This window comes from Micromys minutus, assembly GCF_963924665.1.
Source record: "Micromys minutus genome assembly, chromosome: 1".
In the NCBI taxonomy this organism is placed as follows: domain Eukaryota; kingdom Metazoa; phylum Chordata; class Mammalia; order Rodentia; family Muridae; genus Micromys; species Micromys minutus.
In genome coordinates this window covers 115,218,789-115,240,629 of record NC_137969.1, presented here as the reverse complement: position 1 = coordinate 115,240,629, position 21,841 = coordinate 115,218,789, and the positions used below count along the sequence as shown (strand labels likewise).

The 21,841-nt window shown below is 47.1% G+C and overlaps 1 protein-coding gene across 2 annotated transcripts in view; it reads left to right on the top strand.

Annotated features, from left to right (window-relative positions):
* RREB1 (ras responsive element binding protein 1) overlaps nt 1-21,841 on the top strand; it is a 57,098-nt gene that overhangs the window by 26,908 nt on the left and 8,349 nt on the right. For both annotated transcript variants that reach the window (XM_080926676.1, XM_080926675.1), the window contains exons 6-9: nt 1,244-1,388; nt 2,014-2,150; nt 13,048-13,237; nt 14,381-17,279. In XM_080926676.1, coding sequence (XP_080782802.1) covers nt 1,244-1,388; nt 2,014-2,150; nt 13,048-13,237; nt 14,381-17,279 — 3,371 coding nt within the window. The remainder of the gene's footprint in view (nt 1-1,243; nt 1,389-2,013; nt 2,151-13,047; nt 13,238-14,380; nt 17,280-21,841) is intronic.

The following is a 21,841-nucleotide window of genomic DNA, read 5'->3' as shown; positions in this document are numbered from 1 at the left end:
GAACAGCCAGAGACAGCCAGGCCGTCTCAAAAAGAAAAAGAACTGAACAAATGTGGATAAAGTTTCACTGCAGAGCACGTGCTAGCACGTGCAAGGCCCTAGCTTCAACTCCAGCCCCGTGAAAATAAGCTATGGGAACAGCTGCTTGTCATCCAGGTAGTTGTCGGTGGTAGACAGTTCTTACCTAGTACCCACAAAGCCCGGCTCTGTCTTCAGCCCTTGGCAGCCAGGATGAGGAAGGATTTGGACATCCCAAGTAAAATCATCCTTTAACATAATTACTTGTGAAAACCTGCATCTGTGTTTTTTATGTTCTGCACAGTTTGGCCTCCATCCTGAGGGTAGTGACGGTCATCATTAGCAAAATGAAATCGTTTTATAAGGATCTTTTTTTCTTTTTCTTTTTGAGATCGAATACCATTTTTGTCTGAATGTCTTAGGACCTTTATTGAGAGTGTTGCATTACAACTTCATAAAATAAGGCCACATGCATAGGTTACTCATCAGACACCCCTGTGGGGACTGACACATACATATTACTTATAGTACTTCTTGTTGTGTGTACCGTGGTTCTGTAGCTAACAGGAATTACGGCATATAATGCACTCATTGTATTGTCTGGATGTTTTCATGGTCTGCTCTTACTCCACATAGGTCTTAAGCACTCTGGCCATGTGTTCTGTCAGTGGTACACTTCCACTTCACAACCCCAGATGCTTCCACGGGCAGAGAGAAGATGGCAGTATAGCTGTTAGCTAGAAGGTAGTTCCTAGAGGCTAGTTCAGAACTGAGGCTTGGTGTATGATCTAGTGGAATGATTTACCTTCGAGTTCTTATAATATAGACTCGCATGACCTAAGGCAAGCTTTCTGTCCAAGTACAGTGGATCTCCTGATATTCTGTCTCCATCTTAGTAATGCCAGTCAAGTTTCTGAATGTTTTCCAACACAAAGCAGGACATTGAATAAGACTCAGCTATGCTTGCAAGAGCTTAAAAGAGAAATTCAAGGAGATGCTGAAGTTTGACAAAGCCCAAAGGCACTATAGAAATGATGCTCTTAACTAGGGACGTTTTGGAGTGGTGGTGTTCAGCGAGAGAGCACGCGCCTCTCCCCCCAACACTTTAGAACATAGTGATAACTGGTAAGAAATTCAAGTTCCCCTGCCTGTGTCTAACTGAAAAGGAGCCTGGGGTTTGTGTGTGGTTGTCAAATCACATCTTCTGTGTGTGTCTTCCTTCTAGACATATGAAGATTCATGAGAAGGATACCAACAGCACTGCAGCTGCAGCCCCTCCATCTCCTCTGAAGCGTAGGCGGTTGTCCTCCAAAAGGAAACTGAGTCACGATGCTGAGTCGGAGAGAGAAGACTCAGGACCAGCTAAAAAGGTCCTCTGAGTTTATGGCACAGACATACTCCATTGTGTGGCTTTTGGCAGAAATACCTGTAGTCTTTATTTCAGTGTGGGGACTTGGAAGAGATCAATCCTGAACCTTTTTTGACCTGTGTTTCCTGCACTGTTCTTGCAGTCTCTGGAAATCACCTATATGTGCTTTCTCTTTAGAAGCCCCGTATAGTACACAGATAAGATGATGCATTCTCAAAGTTCTTTGAGTGCTTTTTACATTTTCTGTGTATCTGAAGTGGAAGCTTCATCAGCATTCAGGACTCTTTGTCCTTGTGTTTATTCCTAATGCTCTGGAGATAGACGATGCTCCTAAGTGTTAGTTGATTAGATGTGAGGACTGAGGAACCGGTGTGTAAACAGGGTGGGTGGATGTGTAGTAGTGTTTCCTGAGTAGAGTGGATGGATGGATAGACGGACAGATGGATTGTGGGGTTGGTGGGTGGATAGACAGATGGATAGATGATTGGCTGGATGGGTGGTCAGACCTTGTTACTCAGTGAAGAAGATACTTTTTAGAACTTTCTAGACCAATATTAGGCTTTCTTCTAAAGCAAACCTATGTGAGAGGCCCCCCTTAATGATGCTCTTCTATGCTTTTTCCTAAGATGGTAGAAGGCGGGCAGTCGGGTGATTTGAACAAGATGGCCGATGAAATCTTTCACTGCCCAGTGTGTTTCAAGGAGTTTGTTTGCAAGTATGGACTGGAGACCCACATGGAGACCCATTCAGATAACCCATTAAGGTAGGAGAAAATGTGAAGTTACCTGTGGTCTGGGAAATTACATGTTACTGTTTCTTCTGCCGTACGACATTCCATATGTGGCTCCAACATGTGCTCCAGCAACTGAGCTAGTTCACGAGAACATTGGTAAGGCGCTTAAGAAACATGGGATTTGGAAGAAAGGTGAGATTGTGAGCAAAGATGGCTGTATATGTGGGCTGTGTTCACTTTGCTCTTCCTGGGGTCCCTTGAGTAATCATTGAGTCACCAGGCATTGGTGATCTCCGGTCACAGGTTACTGTTGTATAACAGTTATATTTCTTTTGCAAAAGGTGTTGGCAACTGAAATGATTGTTGGCTATACATGGATAATGGTCTATAGAGACAGTCCATGCTTTTCATGTTTCCAGCACAGCACTGACATGTACCAAGTGCTCAGAAGTATTTAACCTGAACTAGATGTATAGTGCAGAGACATGAAGCACTGTAGGTAAGAGTTTTCGGCATTTGAGTGGGAAAACCTGTTACACAGTACAAGTGCTTGGTGCTTGCTCTGCTCCTTTAGCCTCTGTTGGCCTTTAATAACCATATTTCTGCTCCTCAGCTCCAGGGGGATAAAAGTGTGCGCAGTGGGATGATTTTTTTTTTTTTTCTAGCAGTGATAGAGGAACACTCCTGTCTTTGTCTGAGTTCTCTGGTAACTCATCAGCCAAAAGCAAAAACAAAACAAACAAAAAAGTCCTGTATTCTTGGTGTACAAATGGGATTAGAAGTTTCCCCCACAGGATGGCTGCAGTTTATATGTTCCATCTGTATGCTCCATCTATTTTAAGCATAAAAGACAGGGCCACATGGGAACCTCTGATCAAGCATGTAGCTGCAGAGGGCAGGCTCCCATTTGTCATACTTTTAGAGGACATCTTGGGAGTACAGGATTTGGTTGTCTGTTTGCCTCAATTCCCTTACGTCAGTTATGATGGGTTTTCACTGGAATGGGAGGAAGAACTTTTGTAGATGTTAAAGTGTGAAGCATTAAACTGCTGTAAAGTTCCTGGATGAAACTTTCCAATCTGAAGACAGTGGCTAATGGGTTGGCTAGTCCGGTGTGATTTCACCTCCATTTTTCTGTGAGGAGAAATGGTCCCAATCCATAAAGATCCTAGGAACATGCTAACTGTCCTACACCCAAGCCTGTGTCTGCTCACATGTGGCTCCTATCAGCTGCACTGCACTGTGTCTCTGGTTTCCTAGTTCACATTGAAATAGAGCAAGATCACTAATGCCTGTACTCTCTCCCAGTCCTCTCCAGTTCTGAAATACTGCTCTGAACTTTTCTCTACCAAGCAATAGCTGCTCCTCTTGTCATGGCTACTGATTCTAAGAAATCCAGAAATCATTTGTTTGTTGAGACAAGATGTCTCTGCTTCTCCTCAGCTGTCCTGGAACTCACTATGTAGCCTAGGCTGGTATGAATGCACAAGAGATCTGCCCTCTTTCCCCTCAAGTACTAGGATTAAAGGCATGCACCACCATGGCTGACCAGGGTCTTAAAGTCACAGTCCCATTCACTGTAGCATCCCTGAATGCACAGCTTGGTGAATAGTGAACAGTAATGACATAAGCCTCTCAGAGAGTGCTGAAGAGCTTGGAGCAGCAGGGAGGACCTTGGTTCTTCCAGCCCTGCAGCCACAAATCTAATGCCCTGTGTCTGTTTTGTCCCAGATTCTATTGCAGAACTACCCCACCTTTGCTTTTCCTGGTAATTCCATCATAACAGGAAAGTAACTTGGCTCTTGTGAGTTATTTCCAGGCACCTGAGTCTGTACAGCATATATGGTGTGGCAGTGAGTGACACGTGTCCCTTTCTGAAATGCTACGTTGGAAATCTTTCTGCAGAGCAAATGGGGAGGGGGGGATCATCAGACATGAATCAATCACGGGCAGAGCCATCTTGGCTGTGGTGTACAGATTAGCTTTGAGGTTGAACCTTTGTTATCCTGTTAACCGAGTAGTAGGTTTCCTCACCTACTTAATGATTTGGTGAGGGGTTGATTGAAGAGTTTGCTTAGGTCTGGATGAATTTAGCCCCTTTAGGCAGCCTTTGATTCCACCAACCCCACAGCAGATAGCCATGGATGGCTCCTAAGAAGGGGTGGCTTGGTGGCATGTGTGCCCAGAGAACAGACCAGTTCCAGCTTCATGGCTTTTTCTAATAACTATTGTGAGGCCAGATGGGGCTGGCTTTGAAAATCCAAAGGAGTTGATTATAGAACATTAATTCCCCTTTTCTTCTCTCTGCTCAGCTTCCACATAATAGCCCTTTACCAGAGAAAGCTTTGGGGCCAGGAATGGGCCTGTAGGGGCCTAGCCAGGGTGGTAGCTGATGGAAGAGACTGCTTGTTAACCCAGAACTAAAATAGACACCAATTCCATTTTCAAATCCCAAAGGCAATAGAGCCACAGTGGGATGCTACCAGTTTAGAACCAGAGTCTGTAACTTAAAACAGCTGTTGGTTTCTTTCTTCCGCCTTTGTCCCCACTCCCTCCTCTCTGACCCAAGTTGGCGAGGTGCCCGTGTTCCTTAAGAAAGTGTTGGCAATCTGAACTTGTATATATGCCGTGTCTTTTCTCCTGCACTCTGCTGAGTTTCAAAATAATGAAATTCTGGCACTGAACAAAAGGAAGACACAATGCCACCGCCCCTGGTAAAGACTCCTGTTCTTAAGGTCGGATATTGCCTACCAGCCCTGCCCTCCAGCTCCTGGGCAAGGGGTGAGAGGGCAGAGAAGAGAGCTGAGGGTGAGGGGCAGTGCAGAGGGCAAGTATGCAGGGAAGGGAGAAAGGCCAGCATCAAATGTCTTGCTTTGTATAGGGCAGGACAGAGTGACAGGCTGCACCCCTGGGGACGTGGTAAGCTGGAGCAGTGTGCAGGTGCGTGGTGTTCAGCAGAACAACGTGACTCACATGTTGCCTGAAGTCTAGTTGCACATTTTAAAGTGAACAGTGGATTGGCGGTGTCATCTCAGGGGTGGAGCACATAGACTCAGTGTCTGTGAGGCCTGGGATTCAGTCTGCACCTCCCGTGGAAAAAGTCAAAACAAAACTTAAGCGCTGATTAGATTCATTTAAGTGAAAACAGAATGCACCACATATTCTGTATTTGCAACCAGGATCAGTTATCAGCAGTATGGGTTTCCCTTCTCACTGTCTTACGTTTAGTAGTTGAAATCTGCGCAAGCTGTGCTGTCCTAACCCATCCTAATGTAAACCGTGCCAGGTGCCCATCAGCCCACTGAGCAGGTTAAAAGACAAGCCAGGAGGCAGCGAGCCTTCCCCCAGAGTGAGCTGGAAAGCTGGATGGTCACCGTGTTGATGAAGGAGCTGCCAAAAGCAAACTTGGACCAAGTTATTGTATAATCTTAGGTGGTTCCTTGATTAAAGGAGGTTGGGTAATAAGTAATTTTAACATTATTTTAGTTAAAATATATCTAACAAATAATTGAGTCCTCATTGCAACAGTGTGAGGCATTTGAACCGTCTTAGGTAAAACAGGGATGTCTGAGGTGGGTCCCAGGGACTGATTTAAAAAAAAAAAAAAAAAAAGGAGCAAGTTTAGAGCCACAAAAGAAAGACACAGTAACCAAGAACTTTGGATCTGACATTGGGCATTGTGGCACTCTTTGTTCCTTCTGGGGTATGGCCATCATTATGGTCACAGCATTGATCATGGGGTAACCTAAAGTTGAAGGCAGTGCCCTCAATCAGTCAGGAAATAGGTTATGGGAAGCTAGCAGGGTCTTTGGCAAGCACCCAGAGATCCGAGGGGAAGCCAGAGCAAGCTGCAGGCCAGCCATTCCCTTGCTGTGCACCTGGCTCTGGGGCCATTTGGTAAGACATACCAGGACATTCTTGTTTCTGTCTCTTGAGTATTGTGAGGAATATTCAGCTCCCTTCACTACTCAACAACACCTGCTAAGAGACACCAAGACTCTTAGTGCATTGAAGCCATGTATTCTCAACATCCTAAACACCAGGCAAAGTGAATAGAGTATTAGAGTTTTTATTAATACTCCAGGGGTCCAAGGATCAGCCAAGTGGGAGCCAGGAGTGGAAGACAGAGACTTGAAGGGGAGGGAACCTCCCTGGCCTGGCAATTGGAGGCGTCTCAGTCGGACCTTTCACTGGCTCCTTACCACCCAAGAGCAGAGCAAGGACCAAGTTCACCTGGCTTTCGGGCCTTCTGTGAGTCCCTTAGACTACTCCCTGCTGCACCACATGCAGGCTGGTGGACAGCCTGGACATGTTCCTAGGATGTGGCAAGGGGAAGCTACCCAGTCAGGGCTCTGTCACAGGCCAACATTGCTGTTCACAACAACTGGGAGGGATTACTGCAGCTGTGGGTGTCAGTTCTCTGCCACAGGATGGGCCTGGGAGGGTAGGCAGAGAGAAGAGAAATGTCTGGGTGGGGTGGGACTCTCTTAGAGGAGGAATTGTTTGCACTTACTCCTTTTGGCCTCTGGAGACAGCAGGAAAAATGAAGCATGAAATCCCCTTTTAAAAAGGAATGCCATCAAAACTCTGTAATGAGCAAGGAATTGAGTGTGTCGGGGAATCAGGCTGGGTCCCCTTCCAGCAGGTATTCCAGACGTTCCACAGTTAGTTGTCAATGTCCGGGAAAGTGCCCGGGCATTGAGAATGTGACATGGGCCAACAAGGAGCCGCTACATTTGTAAATGACAGTCCTCTGAGCATCCGGGGTTACAGACAGCACTGTTCCTGCCTGCTGCCTGGCACCTCTGTGACCTCAGGCAAGCAGAGGCTCAGTTTCCCCTTCTGGAAAACAGGTTTGTGAGTATGAAGGAGAGTGATCTAGGTAATAACGAATGCTGAGGTTTTTTGTTCTGACACTGTTACTTGGGATGTGTTGTTAGTTAGTTTGTGGGTGGGGGCAGTGTGCTTTCATGTGCTTGAAAATAGATGTTACACCCAGCTTTTATGTGGGTGCTATGGGGGGGTTTTCATGCATTACCGAACCATCTCTCTAGCCCCCTGTGTCTTAGTATTTTAAATCCTCCAACATACCAGTTAACGATTTGCTGTGGTCTTTCTGGGCTATCCCATTCCAGTGACACAGAGGAGTCAAATTCCAGAACAATTTCTCCCAAGTACTATGTACTTGACAGAGCGTGAAAGCATCTGTCCTTTGCTCTCTATTGTCATAAAGAGAGCCATTTTTATCTTGCTTTGCCTTTGTGAAGTTTAGGACATTAAACAGCTATTTAAATGGGGTCTGAGTCCTGCCTTCTGAGAGTGTTGTAACCTTTACAGGCTATGCCAGGCAGGTTTCGCAGCTTGGAGTGACTTGGTGCCTATAAATAAAGAAAACCACGCTTCTATTTTTTTTTTAAAGGATGTTGGAGAAATCTGCAATTGTAAAAAAGTTTCTTAGTTTTGATATTTCCACTGTAGTCTTTTGAAAATGTTTTGGGTCATGATTTTTTTTAAAGTTAGCTCTTTGTGCTTAAAAGGAGGGAGGCCATCTGTCTATCCATCCACTACCCCAACTTCCCTTTGTTTCTTTGAGACTCTCTATGTAGTCCTGTCTATCATAGAACTTGCTGTGTAGACCAATTGGCCTTGAACTTTCAGAGATCTGCCTTAGGAGTTAAATATTAAAAGTGCGGACTACTATGCCCAAGTTGCTTTTTATTTTCATGAGTTATTCTATTTATGGTTATGTGTGGGTACATGAGTGGAAGTACCTACAGAGAGTGAAGGTGTTGGCTCCCTTGGAGTAGACTTAGCTGCCTGGATGGGTGCTGGGAATCCAATTTGGTTTCTCCATAAGAGTAGTTCCATCTCCTAACCACTGAGACGTCTCTGCAACCTGCCTTTTAATTGGAGGGAGTTGTTTGTTGGGGGTGTTACTGTTTGGTTTTGAGACAGGGTCTTGCTTTTTAGCCCATCCTCATGTCAAATATCCCAGAACCTTCTTGCTACAGCCTCCTGAGTGCTGCTGTTCCAGGCACACAGACCAACACCCAGACCCACTGCCCCAGAGGTACACAGGAGGCTTTGGGGGACATCTGAGTGCCTGCCTCTCTAGGTCCCTTTTCTGAAACTCTCCCGCTGACTTCAGGATTTTTACCTTTCTCTAGAACAGGTCAGCAGACTTGTTGCAGATGCTGAGGAGCACATCCCAATGCCACTTAGCTACAAAGTTGACAGAAAAATGCCTGTCCGTTTTTGTTTTTTATTTCTTTATTTTTTAACTACTTTGTGCTTTACTATGTTGTGTCCCTATAGCGAACACACATACCATAATGATACCCACTCCCTTCCTATCCTAGCTGTTTTCTGTTAAAAAGAAAAGAGTAAATGAAAGAAAGATGCTTGCCATCAAAAGGATTGCTATCTCAGATCCAGTCCTAATTAGGCACGTGGCATGCAGCAGTTAGCAGTTTCAGATGGCTTGGCTTCTGACTTGATATGAGGCTGCAGCTGGCCTTGCTCCTGCCCCTCCTGCCTTCACCCCCATCCCCTAGTACTCGGGACAAGTGTGCACCACCACACTCCAATGCTTTCTAAGTCTTTGATTGGACCTTTAAGTCTGACTGGATTTGAGTATGAACGGCCTCAGCTGGTGTGCCCTTAACTCGGTGGGCTCGATGGCTTGTGGCTAAAGAAGAGACTAGTTCCTGTGGAGTCAGACCCAGGACTTTACACATGGCATGCCCTACACCCAGCTATACTCCCAGTCTATAGAGCCAGCTCTCACTGTGACAGTGCCTCCCCGTGACCTTGACAACGGAGAAACACACTCCTCTGAGCACATGTTGTGGTTGTCTGGTCAGTTTTCCAGCTCCCCCATTCAGCGTCTGTGGCCTCACATATTAACAGGTACAATCAGAAGTAGGAGGAGCTTGCAGTCCATGGATCCCCACCTCCAGACCTCCCTATCTGTGCTTCACACCTACCCAGTCCCTGTCACTGATACCACAAGTGGCACTAAGGGAGGCTAGAAGAGAAGAGATAAGCTGCAGGCAGCTCCCCCTCCTCCCACCACTAAGAACCCCACCTCCCCTTCCCACTGAGGTAGGACCCCAGATTCAGACACTGCGACAAATGCTGGGCTCTGTCCTAATGTGCCAAATTCAAAAAGTCATCATCTTAACCATGCCAGCTAATGTGCTGCTAATTCGGGTGCTTTCTGAGTGAGTCGGTCCCCGTGCTCTGCCTTGGGGTACATAAGTTGCCTCTTTGACCACCATGTTTGGACAGTCTAGTAAGTGTGCCTAGAGAGACTGAGGGCGGGCAAATGTTCCGTGTGTCTCCTTAAACTGTTAGCAGTTTTCCACAACCCCACCCCCACTCCCCGTGGGAATACCCATTTCAATGTGAATTTGAAAAGACAGTTCTGTGTTTAGAAGGAAGTGTGAGTTCTTATAGTTTCTTTGGCTTTTACAAAAAAAGATTTACTTTCCCCAAATACATTTATTTTATTGACAGCAATGTTGGTTTCCAGCATAGGGCCTTTTCTATTGCCAAGAAATCAAAAGACAGCCAGTCTTGTGTGTAACAGTTCTGTCTGGCAGATCATCAGGATCTGTTACAAAATAAAACATCCTTCAGCCTGCTCTCTCTGCTGTGACTGACTGTGTTTCTGTCCCTTCTCAGCATTGTGCAGGCATTCTCCTGGCAGGGCTGAGATGTCCCACAAACCCGGGTTGAGGATGACAGTCTGGGACCACCCAGCCAATGGCTGTATCCTTAATGAAGAGTGACAAACCCAAGCCAGGTCTATGTATTCCCTGAAAACAGTGCCAGATGCAGCCCCTGCCTGCTGCCACAGGCCCCGCAGTTACAGTGACCTCCCTTGTCCTTCAAGCATTAGAAACAAGGTTACAAAACCATGTGTCCCAGCCTGGGGGTGGCTACTAAACCCTGTCCCTGATAAAGGGCCTTACTTAGTGATAGTTTTTCTCCCCAGCTTTATGTAAGACCCATCAACAGGTACAGACTGTGAGGCAAGAAGACCCAAGATTCTGAGAGTATTCCTCTTACCCAGCCTCACAATGTGTTTATGGTTTCAAAGCAGATGTGGTTTTTTTTGGCTTCAGTTGGTTTATTTAGGGGGTTATGGTGGGAAGGTTATGTTTGGGTGCTTTGTAGAGGTTTGGGTTATTTGCTCTTTGTTTCTTACTTACTATTTCAAGCAGCTTGCTTTTGAGATACTCTGAGCCAGTGATTCTCAGCTTTCTTTTAGCTGAAGCCGTTTAACACAGTTCCTTGTTTTGTGGTGACCCCCAACTGTAAAATTGTATTGTTATTTCATAACTGTAATTTTGCTCCTTTTCTGAATTGTAATGTAAATATCTTACTTGCAGGATAGCTGGTATTTGACTCCCAAAGGGACCACTGCTCTAAACCTTTTCAGAAGGTGCCCATTGTCTCGGCCACATGGTGGCTAAGGAATCCTTTAATAAAACTCAAAATACAAGACAGGAAGTGGATTCCTGAAAGTTTGAGAGCAGAATGGTCTACATAGAGACCTCTAGGCCACCCAAGACTTCATACTTGAGACTCCTAAGAAAGAGAAGAACTGTAAAATGAAATAGGGGTGTTTAGTGACTGGGAAGTGGCAGGACCAGTGACAGGTCTCCTGCTACCCTCCATTTGTTTCAGCTTTCAGGAAAGGCACCTTGCAGCTTCTGTCTTCTTCATCCCCTTGACTTATCTCTGGTTCATAGAGGCCCACACAGTGTCGCAGGCTTGAGCCAGCAGCTGGATGCTGTGGGGCATTCTGAACACTGGGTTTAACACTTCCCTCCATTCCCAAACCCTCCCTGCTCTTCCAGAAGTTCTCATAGTCTCAGAAAAACATGAAAACAAGTCCTTTCTTACTATACATCCCAAAGCCTAGTGAGGTTCTGTCAGCAGTTGTAGACCTTCATTGTTAAAACTTGAAGTGATAAAATACTACCTCAGTAGTTGAGGTACTTTCTTATACACACAGTAAGGAGCATTTAGCATATGCAGAAAATTTAACAGCAATTTCTTAATATCTAGTCAGAGGTCAATTTATGTAATTATGATAATTCTGATATTGTTAAGGAGGTGGACTGGTAACCATGTTCAATTCACTTGGACCTAGAATGTGTCAAAGCTAGAGTCCTGTTTCTAGACAGGCTCACTCTCCTCAGCCTCAGAGGTCAGTATTACCTCAGTGTGATCTCAGACCTTGAACCTGTTCCAGCCAAAAATAGACCCTGGCCTAAAGTGCTAGTGTCTGTCCTTCTGTCCTACTTACCTGTCCCCTAACCTGTGCCCCATCCTCCTTTGTATTCTGACAAGGGATGGATCCTGTAGGGCATGCCCCACCCACAGATGGGAGCTACACCAGGGGAGGGTTGTCGGAGCCCAACTTCCTTAAGTACTGTTGGAAGCTCAGTAGACTCCCCTCAGAAAAGAGCATTGTATTTTCAGTGGCCACTGGAAACCTATTATTCTAGATCTTGTTTAGGGGATTTTCCCAAATTAACAGAGGAGAGACAGGAGGACATTCTGCTGGGGCTGCTAGGGAGTGATGAACAAGGCTGCACGAACTCCTTCAGCGTAAACTCAGTTGCAACGTGAGTGATTGTCATCGTCTTTCTTTCCAGAAAAGAATGAGCAACAAAGTTTCCATTACCATTATGCAGTGTAAGGGGAGCAAGTTGCTTTGCCTCTGTAAAACCAGTGACAACAAGACCCTCTTTTAGAGGGTTTAGTCCAGTGAGATCTGTCCTGCCTCATATAAATGAGGTCTATGTGAATGAGGCGTTTTGATGAATAGCTCCAGCGACTGTAGTGACTTCAGACTGGGAATGCTTTCTTTCTTTCTTTCTTTCTTTCTTTCTTTCTTTCTTTCTTTCTTTCTTTTTTTCTTTCTTACTTTCTTACTTTCTTTCTTGCTTGCTTGCTTGCTTGTTTTCTTGTTTTCTTTAAATAATTTTATGCTATGAGTACACTGTTGCTGTCTTCAGACACACCAGAAGAAGGCATCAGATCCCTTTACAGATGGTTTTGAGCCACCATGTTGTTGCTGGAATCTGAACTCAGGACCTTTGGAAGGGCAGTCAGTGTTCTTTAACCACAGAGCCATCTCTCCAGCCCCCGGGGGGATACTTCTAATACCCTTGATGCAGCATTGGAAATTTCACTCTCGGTGAAGATCATGGTACCCACTACCTGTCGGCCTCCTGTCCAAAGCGAGGCTTTGCATTTGTGTGAGCTCAGTATGTGGTTATTTTTTAGGTGATAGTGGTAGTAAAACAAGAATTTAATACAGTTACTACCAGTAAGCTATAATCAGTTTATTTCTGTTAAATACCAGAAGTGCTATGTGATTTCACTAGTACCATGTAGATGTATGCTGTTTGTTTCTGAAAAGTGGTTTTGCCTTTGGGTCTCTCATGTGCCATGTGCCACCATGTTCAGCAACACAGGCTTTTTTGTTGGGTTTCCTTCCTTTCTTTGTTTTACTGTCATTGTTTAAGACAAGTTCCTGCTCTGGTGACTTCAGGATCCCAACTCCTTTCTCTTTGTGCACAAACTTCAGATGATGGTATCCTGCATACATCTGTGTCACCTGCAGAGATTTGTTATCCAGAATTATTAGAACAAAAAAACCAAAGGGACCCGGGCATGGTGCTGCCTGTCTTTAATCCCAGCACGTGGGAGGCAGAGATAGGCATTCAAAGCCAGCCTGTCAGTGATTCCAGGACCACCAGCGCTGTTACACAGGGGAGGTGGAGGTGTCAGAGGGAGAGTATATACACTAGCAAGGTGACCTTTATTTTCTCCAACTAAAATGAAGCTATAAAGCTAACAGACCGGTGAAGACACTGAGCTGTCTCCTCATGGTTGTAACTCCTAGGTGTGACATTTGCTGTGTCACCTTCCGCACACATCGAGGACTACTGCGCCACAATGCACTTGTCCACAAGCAGCTTCCCAGAGATGCCATGGGGAGACCTTTTATCCAGAACAATCCTTCAATTCCTGCTGGCTTCCACGACTTAGGATTTACTGACTTCTCCTGTAGGAAGTTTCCTCGAATCTCTCAGGTATGCTGGGAGCGAGGGTATGGTTGGGGGGGGGGGGGTGGAGGTTCTGAGTTTTTATAATGCCCTTTCACTGAAATTCAGCTTGCCCTTGGGGTTCTTGGACTGAGGAGTTAATGGCCTTTGATTTTAGTTGAATTGTCATGTGAACACACCTCATCAGTACCTTTTCCCATATTTCGGGCTTTGAGATTCAAAGTTGTATATTTCCTTCTTTTATCAATGCCCTGGTCACTCTTCAGTATCTGTATGGCAGCTGGGTAGTCGAAGCAGTTTCCGTTGCAATGGTTTGCATTTTTTAAAAAACTGTGTAAGAAAGAGAAAGGCAGAAAGTATGTCATGTATGTGGATGATTGTGAAGGCCAGAAAAGGGCATTGGATCCCCAGAGCTGAAGTTGTAAGTGGTTGTTATCTGATGGGGGTGCTGGACCCTCACTGAGATCCTCTTAACGACTGAGCTGTTTCTCCAGCCCCTTGGATCCTTATGGATTTGAACAAAAAATGAGCTCATTAAGTTCCCTGTCTATACAGAAACTACCAAAACTACTTTCTAATTTTCCCATATATAAATTTGAGATAGGGGAAATCCACATACAAGGTCTTGATGTACCTGAGTCTCAGGTGCAGTAGACTTGACATATACTTACATGCACAGCTGGTTTGTCCTCTTAGCTAGTCTGATGCTGGCTTGTGCTGTGTCCCCCAATGTCAGCACTCCCCGATCTCCAAAGGCTTGATTCAGATTCCACCGTGAAGTTATCTCTGCTTGTATATGTCCTAGACAGCGTCCTTCATCAAATAAGCAGATGCTTTCAGGTGTGCCCAGCCTTTTGACATCGCTATCTACAGTTGTAACTGTGAACTGTGCAGCTGAGCCACAAAAGTTTCTCTTAATGTTTTAAGCCAGTTTACAATTTTGTGTTGGACTGCGGCTGCCCATGGCCCCCTGTGGCCCACGGGCTGTAGGCCAGATGACTGTTCTCCTCCCTCGTTCCCCTAACTCAGTCTCAGGCTTGCACTCAGAAAGGTTGCCTCTGTGGTAATGAAAACAGCTGCTGTAGCAGCAGGTTCTTCTCACACCTCCTTCACGGTCATGTTGAAATCCTTGCCTTTCTTACCTTGCTTTTGCTTGTGGGTCCTATTTAGGCCTGGTGTGAAACAAACCTGCGACGGTGCATCAGCGAGCAGCACCGGTTTGTGTGTGACACCTGCGACAAGGCGTTCCCCATGCTGTCGTCACTCATTCTGCACAGGCAGACCCACATCCCTGCTGACCAGGGACGGGAGAAGCTCCAGACCAAGACCCTGGCTGCTGACACCGTGGACCAGAAGGCCTTCCTGGCCTTCCTGGGCCTGCAGCACACCAAAGACGTCAAGCCTGCACCTGCTGAGGAGCTCCTGCCGGACGACAACCAAGCAATACAGCTCCAGACACTCAAGTGTCAGCTACCTCAGGACCCTGGCTGCACCAATGTGCTGAGTCTGTCTCCTTTCGAAGCTGCTTCCTTAGGTGGTTCTCTGACAGTCCTCCCAGCTACCAAGGAGAATATGAAGCATCTGTCCCTGCAGCCCTTCCAGAAGGGCTTCATCATCCAGCCGGACAGTAGTATTGTGGTTAAGCCTATTTCAGGAGAATCGGCCATTGAGCTGGCAGATATCCAACAGATTCTAAAGATGGCAGCTTCCGCTCCTCCACAAATCAGTCTTCCGCCACTCTCCAAGGCTCCTGCCACCCCGCTACAGGCAATCTTCAAGCACATGCCTCCTTTGAAGCCAAAGCCCTTGGTTGCGCCCCGGACAATGGTAGCCGCCTCTACACCCCCACCTCTCATCAATGCGCAGCAGGCATCCCCAGGTTGTATCAGCCCTAGCCTTCCTCCACAGTCCCTGAAGTTCCTCAAGGGGTCGGTCGAGGCAGTTTCCACTGCCCATCTGCTACAGTCCAAGTCTGGGATCCAGCCAAACACGACCACACAGTTCTTCCTGCAGCAGCCTGGGGTGGAGTTGCCAGGCCAGCCTGAGATGAAGACACAGCTGGAACAGGATAGCATCATTGAGGCCCTGCTGCCCCTCAACATGGAGGCGAAGATCAAGCAGGAGATAACAGAGGGTGACCTCAAGGCCATCATGACAAGCCCCAGTGGCAAGAAGACCCCCGCCATGCGCAAGGTGCTCTACCCCTGCCGCTTTTGCAACCAGGTGTTTGCTTTCTCTGGGGTTCTGCGAGCCCACATTCGCTCCCACCTGGGCATCTCACCCTACCAGTGCAACATCTGTGACTATATCGCTGCAGACAAAGCCGCCCTCATCCGCCACCTTCGCACGCACAGCGGGGAGCGGCCTTACATCTGCAAGATCTGCCACTACCCATTCACAGTCAAAGCCAACTGTGAGCGGCACCTGCGCAAGAAGCACCTCAAGGCCACCAGGAAGGACATTGAGAAGAACATCCAGTACGTGAGCAGCACCACAGCAGAGCTGGTGGATGCCTTCTGCTCCCCAGAGACGGTGTGCCGACTGTGCGGGGAGGATCTGAAGCACTACCGAGCTCTGCGTATTCACATGCGCACACACTGCAGCCGGGGCCTGGGTGGCTGCCACAAAGGTCGGAAACCCTTCGAGTGCAAGGAGTGCAACGCTGCCTTCGCGGCCAAGCGCAACTGCATTCATCACATCCTCAAGCAGCACCTGCACGTGCCCGAGAAAGACATCGAGAGCTATGTGCTCACCACAGACGCTGGCCTTGGCCCCACAGACACGCCCACAGAGGCCTCCTCCCGAGAAGAGAGCAGCTGTGTCGCTTTTGCTGAGTGCAAGCCCCTCACCACTTTCCTGGAGGCCCAAAATGGCTTTCTTCACTCAAGCTCCACCCAGCCCCTGCCTTCCCATATCTCTGTCAAGTTGGAGCCAGCCAGCAGCTTTGCAATGGACTTAAATGAACCCCTTGACTTTTCGCAGAAAGGCCTGGCGCTGGTTCAAGTGAAGCAGGAAAATATGTCCTCCTTGCTGAACTCCTCCTCCTCTGCCCTCTACGACTGCTCCATGGAGCCCATTGACCTGTCCATCCCCAAAAGTGTAAAGAAAGGAGACAAGGACTCGGTTGTTCCCAGCGATGCCAAGAAACCAGAACCGGAAGTTGGGAAAGCTGATCAGCTCTCTCCCTGCCCACCACCCTGCCCTACCTTGTCAGTGACTGTGGAGCCCAAAGGGAGTCTAGAAAACCCCACAGGCACTGTGGTGGCAGTCACCTCTGCTGCCAAGCTGGAACCCCACACTCAGCCCCTCCAGGGCTCTGTGCAGCTGACTGTCCCCATCTACTCCTCAGCTCTCATCAGCAACGCTCCCCTCTTGAACAACCCAGCCTTGCTTCGGCCCTTACGGCCAAAGCCTCCCCTCCTCTTGCCAAAGCCCACGAGGACAGAGGAGCTGCAGCCATTAGCCTCCATTGCCCAGATCATCTCTTCCGTGTCCTCGGCTCCTACTCTGCTGAAAACGAAGGTAGCTGACCCTGGGCCATTGATCACCAGCAGTAACACTATGGCTACGGACAGCCCAGGAAGCTCCATCCCCAAAGCCTCCACCACCCCCACTGATACCACCAGCTCTAAAGAATCCACTGACCCACCCCCTACAGCCAGCAGCCCTGAGGAAGCCTTGCCTACTGAACAAGGGCCAGCTGCCTCATCAAGGAAGAGGGGTAGGAAAAGGGGAACGAGAAACCGGCCCCTCCCCAACAGCAGTGCTGTGGACCTGGACTCCAGTGGGGAGTTTGCTAGCATCGAGAAGATGCTGGCCACCACAGACACCAACAAGTTCAGTCCATTTCTGCAGACTGCAGAGGATGACACTCAGGAAGAGGTGGCTGGAGCCCCTGCAGAACACCACGGGCCCACTGAGGAGGAGCAAGGTAGCTCTGCAGAAGACAGGCTGCTGAGAGGAAAGCGGAACTCCTATGCCAACTGCCTGCAAAAGATCAACTGTCCCCACTGTCCCCGGGTCTTCCCTTGGGCCAGCTCCCTCCAGAGGCACATGCTTACACACACTGGTAAGAAGGCCCTCAGGGCTCACCAGGCGGTGAGTCTTGAAAGAACGGGGAGGGAGGAAGCCTCAAGTTTGGAGCCTTTTTCTCATGTTCCATTCTTCTGTGTCACAGAAGTCACAGGCTGTGACTTTCTGTGTGACCTGTGTCTGTGGTCTGAGCCTATGTGTAAATAATGTATCGGACACAGGTGTCAGTGGTCACAGGCTCCCTCACCTCTTTCCCCATAACCTTTGCCTGACAAGTTTCAAGATTTTCTAAGTATGGAGGCCATTCCAGAGAAGCGGGACTTGGCATGAAGGTGACAGCCATGTAATGTGCTTGGTGCTTTGACGTGACCTGGTATCTTTTTGAACCTTTTATGGAGTTCTTTACCTACATACATGTAATACAGCAAAGTGGATTGGCTGTTTTCCCCCTTTCCCGGGGTAGTTTAACCTTTTCTCCTACTCTGAATACTTACATAGATAGTTGATAGTGCTGATTTTGTAAAGTTCTGTCTATCCTAAAATTGTCAACTGTTGAGGAAAACATTCTAAGCATAATTTGAATGTTTTAAATAACAGAGCTAGATTACCAAAATGACATCCCAGAAATAGTTTTCAGATGTCAGTTTCTAGAAGTTGAATTTTAGATGTTTAGAATAGAGAATGCTTACTTTTTATCATAATTACAATTTTCTGAATAGTGCCACAGGATTTTTATCATTGAATGGTGGGCAGGTGGTGTACGTTCAATGATGTCCTTACCTTTTCAGATTTTACAGTTCAAATATTAGTAGACTGGACCAGAAAAATTTATTCTTACTGTATTTGAAGTAAAGGATTGCTAGTTAAAATACAGATTTTATTTTCAGACCAAGAAGTATTTTTGTAGTATGTGGGACAAACATTACTTGTCGATCAGAATGACGTTCAGGTTTTGCTACATATCTTGTCATTTTGCTTGCAAACTGTAGATACTCCAGGTAGTTAGGAGGTTTACAAAAATACTGGGAAGCAATAGCGCTCTAGGCTTCATAGACACTGAAATTTTCTGTAGCTAGGCCATCTCTCAGCAAACTGACAGTCTTCCTGGAAGCCAAATGTCCATACATTTCTTTTTTCATTTGTGATGGCACCTGCAGATTCCAGAGGCATGTCCCCTCTGTTCCCCCGGTGTTTGATCACTGCTAGCTTAGGAGCATCTGAACCTGTTTAGTCCCTCATGATAGAAAAAAGAACTAACTCCTACAAGTGGTTCTCTTGTGCCTCTACATGCAAGCCATGGCATAAACATGCTTACACACAGAGAGAGAGACAGAGAGAGAGAGAGACAGAGAGACACACAGAGAGAGATTACAGCCAACAGCATTGAGCAAAACCCATTTTCAACTGTAGGTAAGCCTCCATTGTAAGGTGGCCTCTTTCCAACTTCTCAGCTACTTTGTAGAATTATCTCATCATCTGTATTTGGTCTCAACCCATTTCTCCATTCTTCCCATTCCCGACCACAGAGCAAAAGGGCCAGATGCTAATTGTCCAACTAGGGGTCCACCCGCTGGCTGTCAGCACAGACATGGCTTTAGCTCTTTACCCTGCTCAGTTAGGTTCCAATCTGAGGAGGGAGCTGTCGTCTTTCATGTCCTCTTGTGTAGTTTCTACACTTGATTTCCTCCCTCCTCCAGCTCTCCAGCCTGTGGCTCACTGCTCTCCCTGGACATGCTGCACCTCATGACAACGCCGCACGCACGGTCTCTGCCAGTTCCCCTCGCAGCATCTTGTCCTGTGTCTTTAGTGCCAGCAAACACAACCAGTCCCTTTCAGCTTCTGTCCTCCTCTCTTCCTCCTTCCCTTTGCTCTGGTTCCTTGTTCCACAGTGACGGGTCAGGATGGTGCAATGTCTGAGAACCCCCTCCAGCTGTAACATCTGGGAGTCCCTAGCTCACTTGCTTTCTCATGGGTGCTTGGAACTCCTGTGCCAGCTCCTGGGCTCTTCCTTCTCACCTCCTACCCACTGCTAATGAGTAACAAGCACTGACATTTACATTTGGGAGACGTCCTTTCAGTATAGAAAGCAACTTAAACCTGTTGCACCTGGTCGCCTTTTACTGAGGTTTAATTGGTGTTTTGTATGTGCATTTGTGTCTGCACATATGTGTGCAGGTACTTGCAGAGGCTAGGAGTTAGATCCCATGGAGCCAAGGTTACAGGTGCTTTTGTGAGCCAAGAGATGTAAGTGGTAAGAACCGAACTCAGGTCTTCAAGAGCAGCAAGTGCTCCTCTTCACCACTGAGCCATCTCGCTAGCCCAAGTGTTCACTTTCTTAAGCTTTGACTTCAAAAGAAGAAAAGCACCAAAAGAACGATATCTGGGCTCTGCGGGTTGAGTTTGTGCAAGTCCAAGGATGCTCAGCTCCTACAGTCTTGTCAGCACAAAAACTCCATGTGAGTCCCAGGCTAGTTCTAACCTTGATTCTCCTCAGAGAACATTTGCAGCTCATACATTTAGGACTTGACAAACAAGGTCCCGTTGTCCTCAGCAAACTCTTGTTCCTTCTGCCTGGCTTTGTTCCCGGTGCCCTTCAGATAATGCCTCTCTTCCTTTTCTGACTGCTCTGCATGAATGAATTTGGCTGAGTGGTGGCTTTAACTCCAGCTGTATGGGGGACATACAGGCCCTGGGTACAAAAGTAGCTCCTGTGGTTACAGCTGCTCTTACACACACACACACACACACACACACACACACACACACACACACACCAATGGTCAGATATGGGTAAAGCCCACTAGTGGCATCATTTTCATTAAAACTAAAGAATCCCAGCATAGTGGAGTCAGGGAGATGGCTGGCTGTTTAAGAACAGTTCAGATCCCAGTATCCACGTACTAAGTTGTGCATCTAACAGTTGCTTGTAATTCCGTCTTGAGATTCCACACCTTTGTCCCCAACACATGCACAAGTGTTCATACACATAGATGGACAAAATAGCTAATTCAAAGAATCCTAGTACAGTAGCTTCTGGCCTTGAACCTGTTTTTTAAAGCCCCTTTCCCTCTTTCTGGTGCTGGTTCTTGAACCAGTGCTTCAGCATTCTCCATAGCTCCCCTCCCCCTAAGCACCTTGTTTCTCTGTTCTCTTCCTCCCTATCTGACCAGACCTAAAGAAGCTGCCATCTTGCTTTTTGACAAAGAAATTTTGAAACATTGTGTTATTAATGAAAAGCAAGAGCCACCTGAAAAAATCATAACAAAATGTTTTACACCCAGTCACTTCAGGTTGTGTATGTGTGAGTGTGTGTGTTTTGTTTTGTTTTTAATGAGGTTGTTTTCTGTGCTTCAAGCAATTGGTGGGTTCTCAACTAATATGCAAAGGTTCCTTGTCTGCACAGATAACAGGATTTTCATGGCCTTTCCAAGGTCTCTAAGTATGTTTGGATTGATGGAAATATGTGTGTGTGTCTGCTCACACCCACCCCATACACCTCTTGTAAGCCTTTCTACTCCATGGAGTAGACATTGCTGGGGTTGGGGGTCTTTGGTTGTTCTGTTGGTTTCATGGGTAGTGGTTGTTGTGCTGCTGCTCTTTTCAGTGTTGTAGTTCAAGCCCAGAGCCTCATGAGATGAGCCGTGCCTTTGAGCTGCATGTATCCCTGGCCCATCTGCTCTGTCAGACAGCTCCTCCGGAGGTCTGGGAATGTCATCATAAAGAATGTGTGCTCTCCAGAGGGAATAAATGCCCCTTTCCTTTGATTGATTATTCCTGATAACAATCTGGGTTACATCGTCATAGGCACTCCCCTGAAAAACAAAAAGCCCTTCTGGCTTGTCCCAGCAGCAAGGCCCAGGGGCCTGTGCAGGGTCTTGCACGCTGCACTAGTCCAAACTTTGTCAGTCTCAAGTATTCATCTAAAGAGACGGTCCCTCCCTGGTTTGTGTTTCCTGGGAGCTGTGCCATGTGACTCTTCCTGTTAGTTACTGAAGGTTGCCTGCAGGTTCAAGCTTCCAAGACAGCAGCACTGGGCAGCAACTCGAAGGTGGTTTTAGTCCCCAGTGGAGTGAGAAACTGGGACCTGGAATCTGGCAACTGGGGCAGGGGTGACTGGGTGAGGGCAAACCAGTGAGTGACACTGAACAGTCTACCATCTCCTCTCCCACAGCTCAGGATGCTGCCCTTTCCCCTTCCTGTCTTCCTCCATTCCTGCTCCCTGTCTCTTTCTCCTTCTCTCTTTTTTCTCCTTTCTCTTTCTTCCTCCTCCCTCCTTTCTCTTTGGCCTCTCTTGTTTTTCCTCCTCTTTCTTCTTTACCTCCTTCTTTGCCACTCTCCTCTCCTACTTTCTCCTGCAAACTCTCTCCCTGAGCCCTTGCCCTTTCCCCTCCACATTAATCTGCACAAACCCAGGACTAGCCACAGGGGAGCTTCCAATGCATTTTGAAACACAATGTTTACAATGCAAACAGAATCGAATCAAACGAAAGGTATAAGCGGGCCAAAGCAGAAACCTCCCCTGGGAGGGAAAGAGGGCCTCTCCTGCCAACACATTTGCCCTGTTCTTAGCTGGCCTGGGGTTTGGGCGGGCCTTGCCTG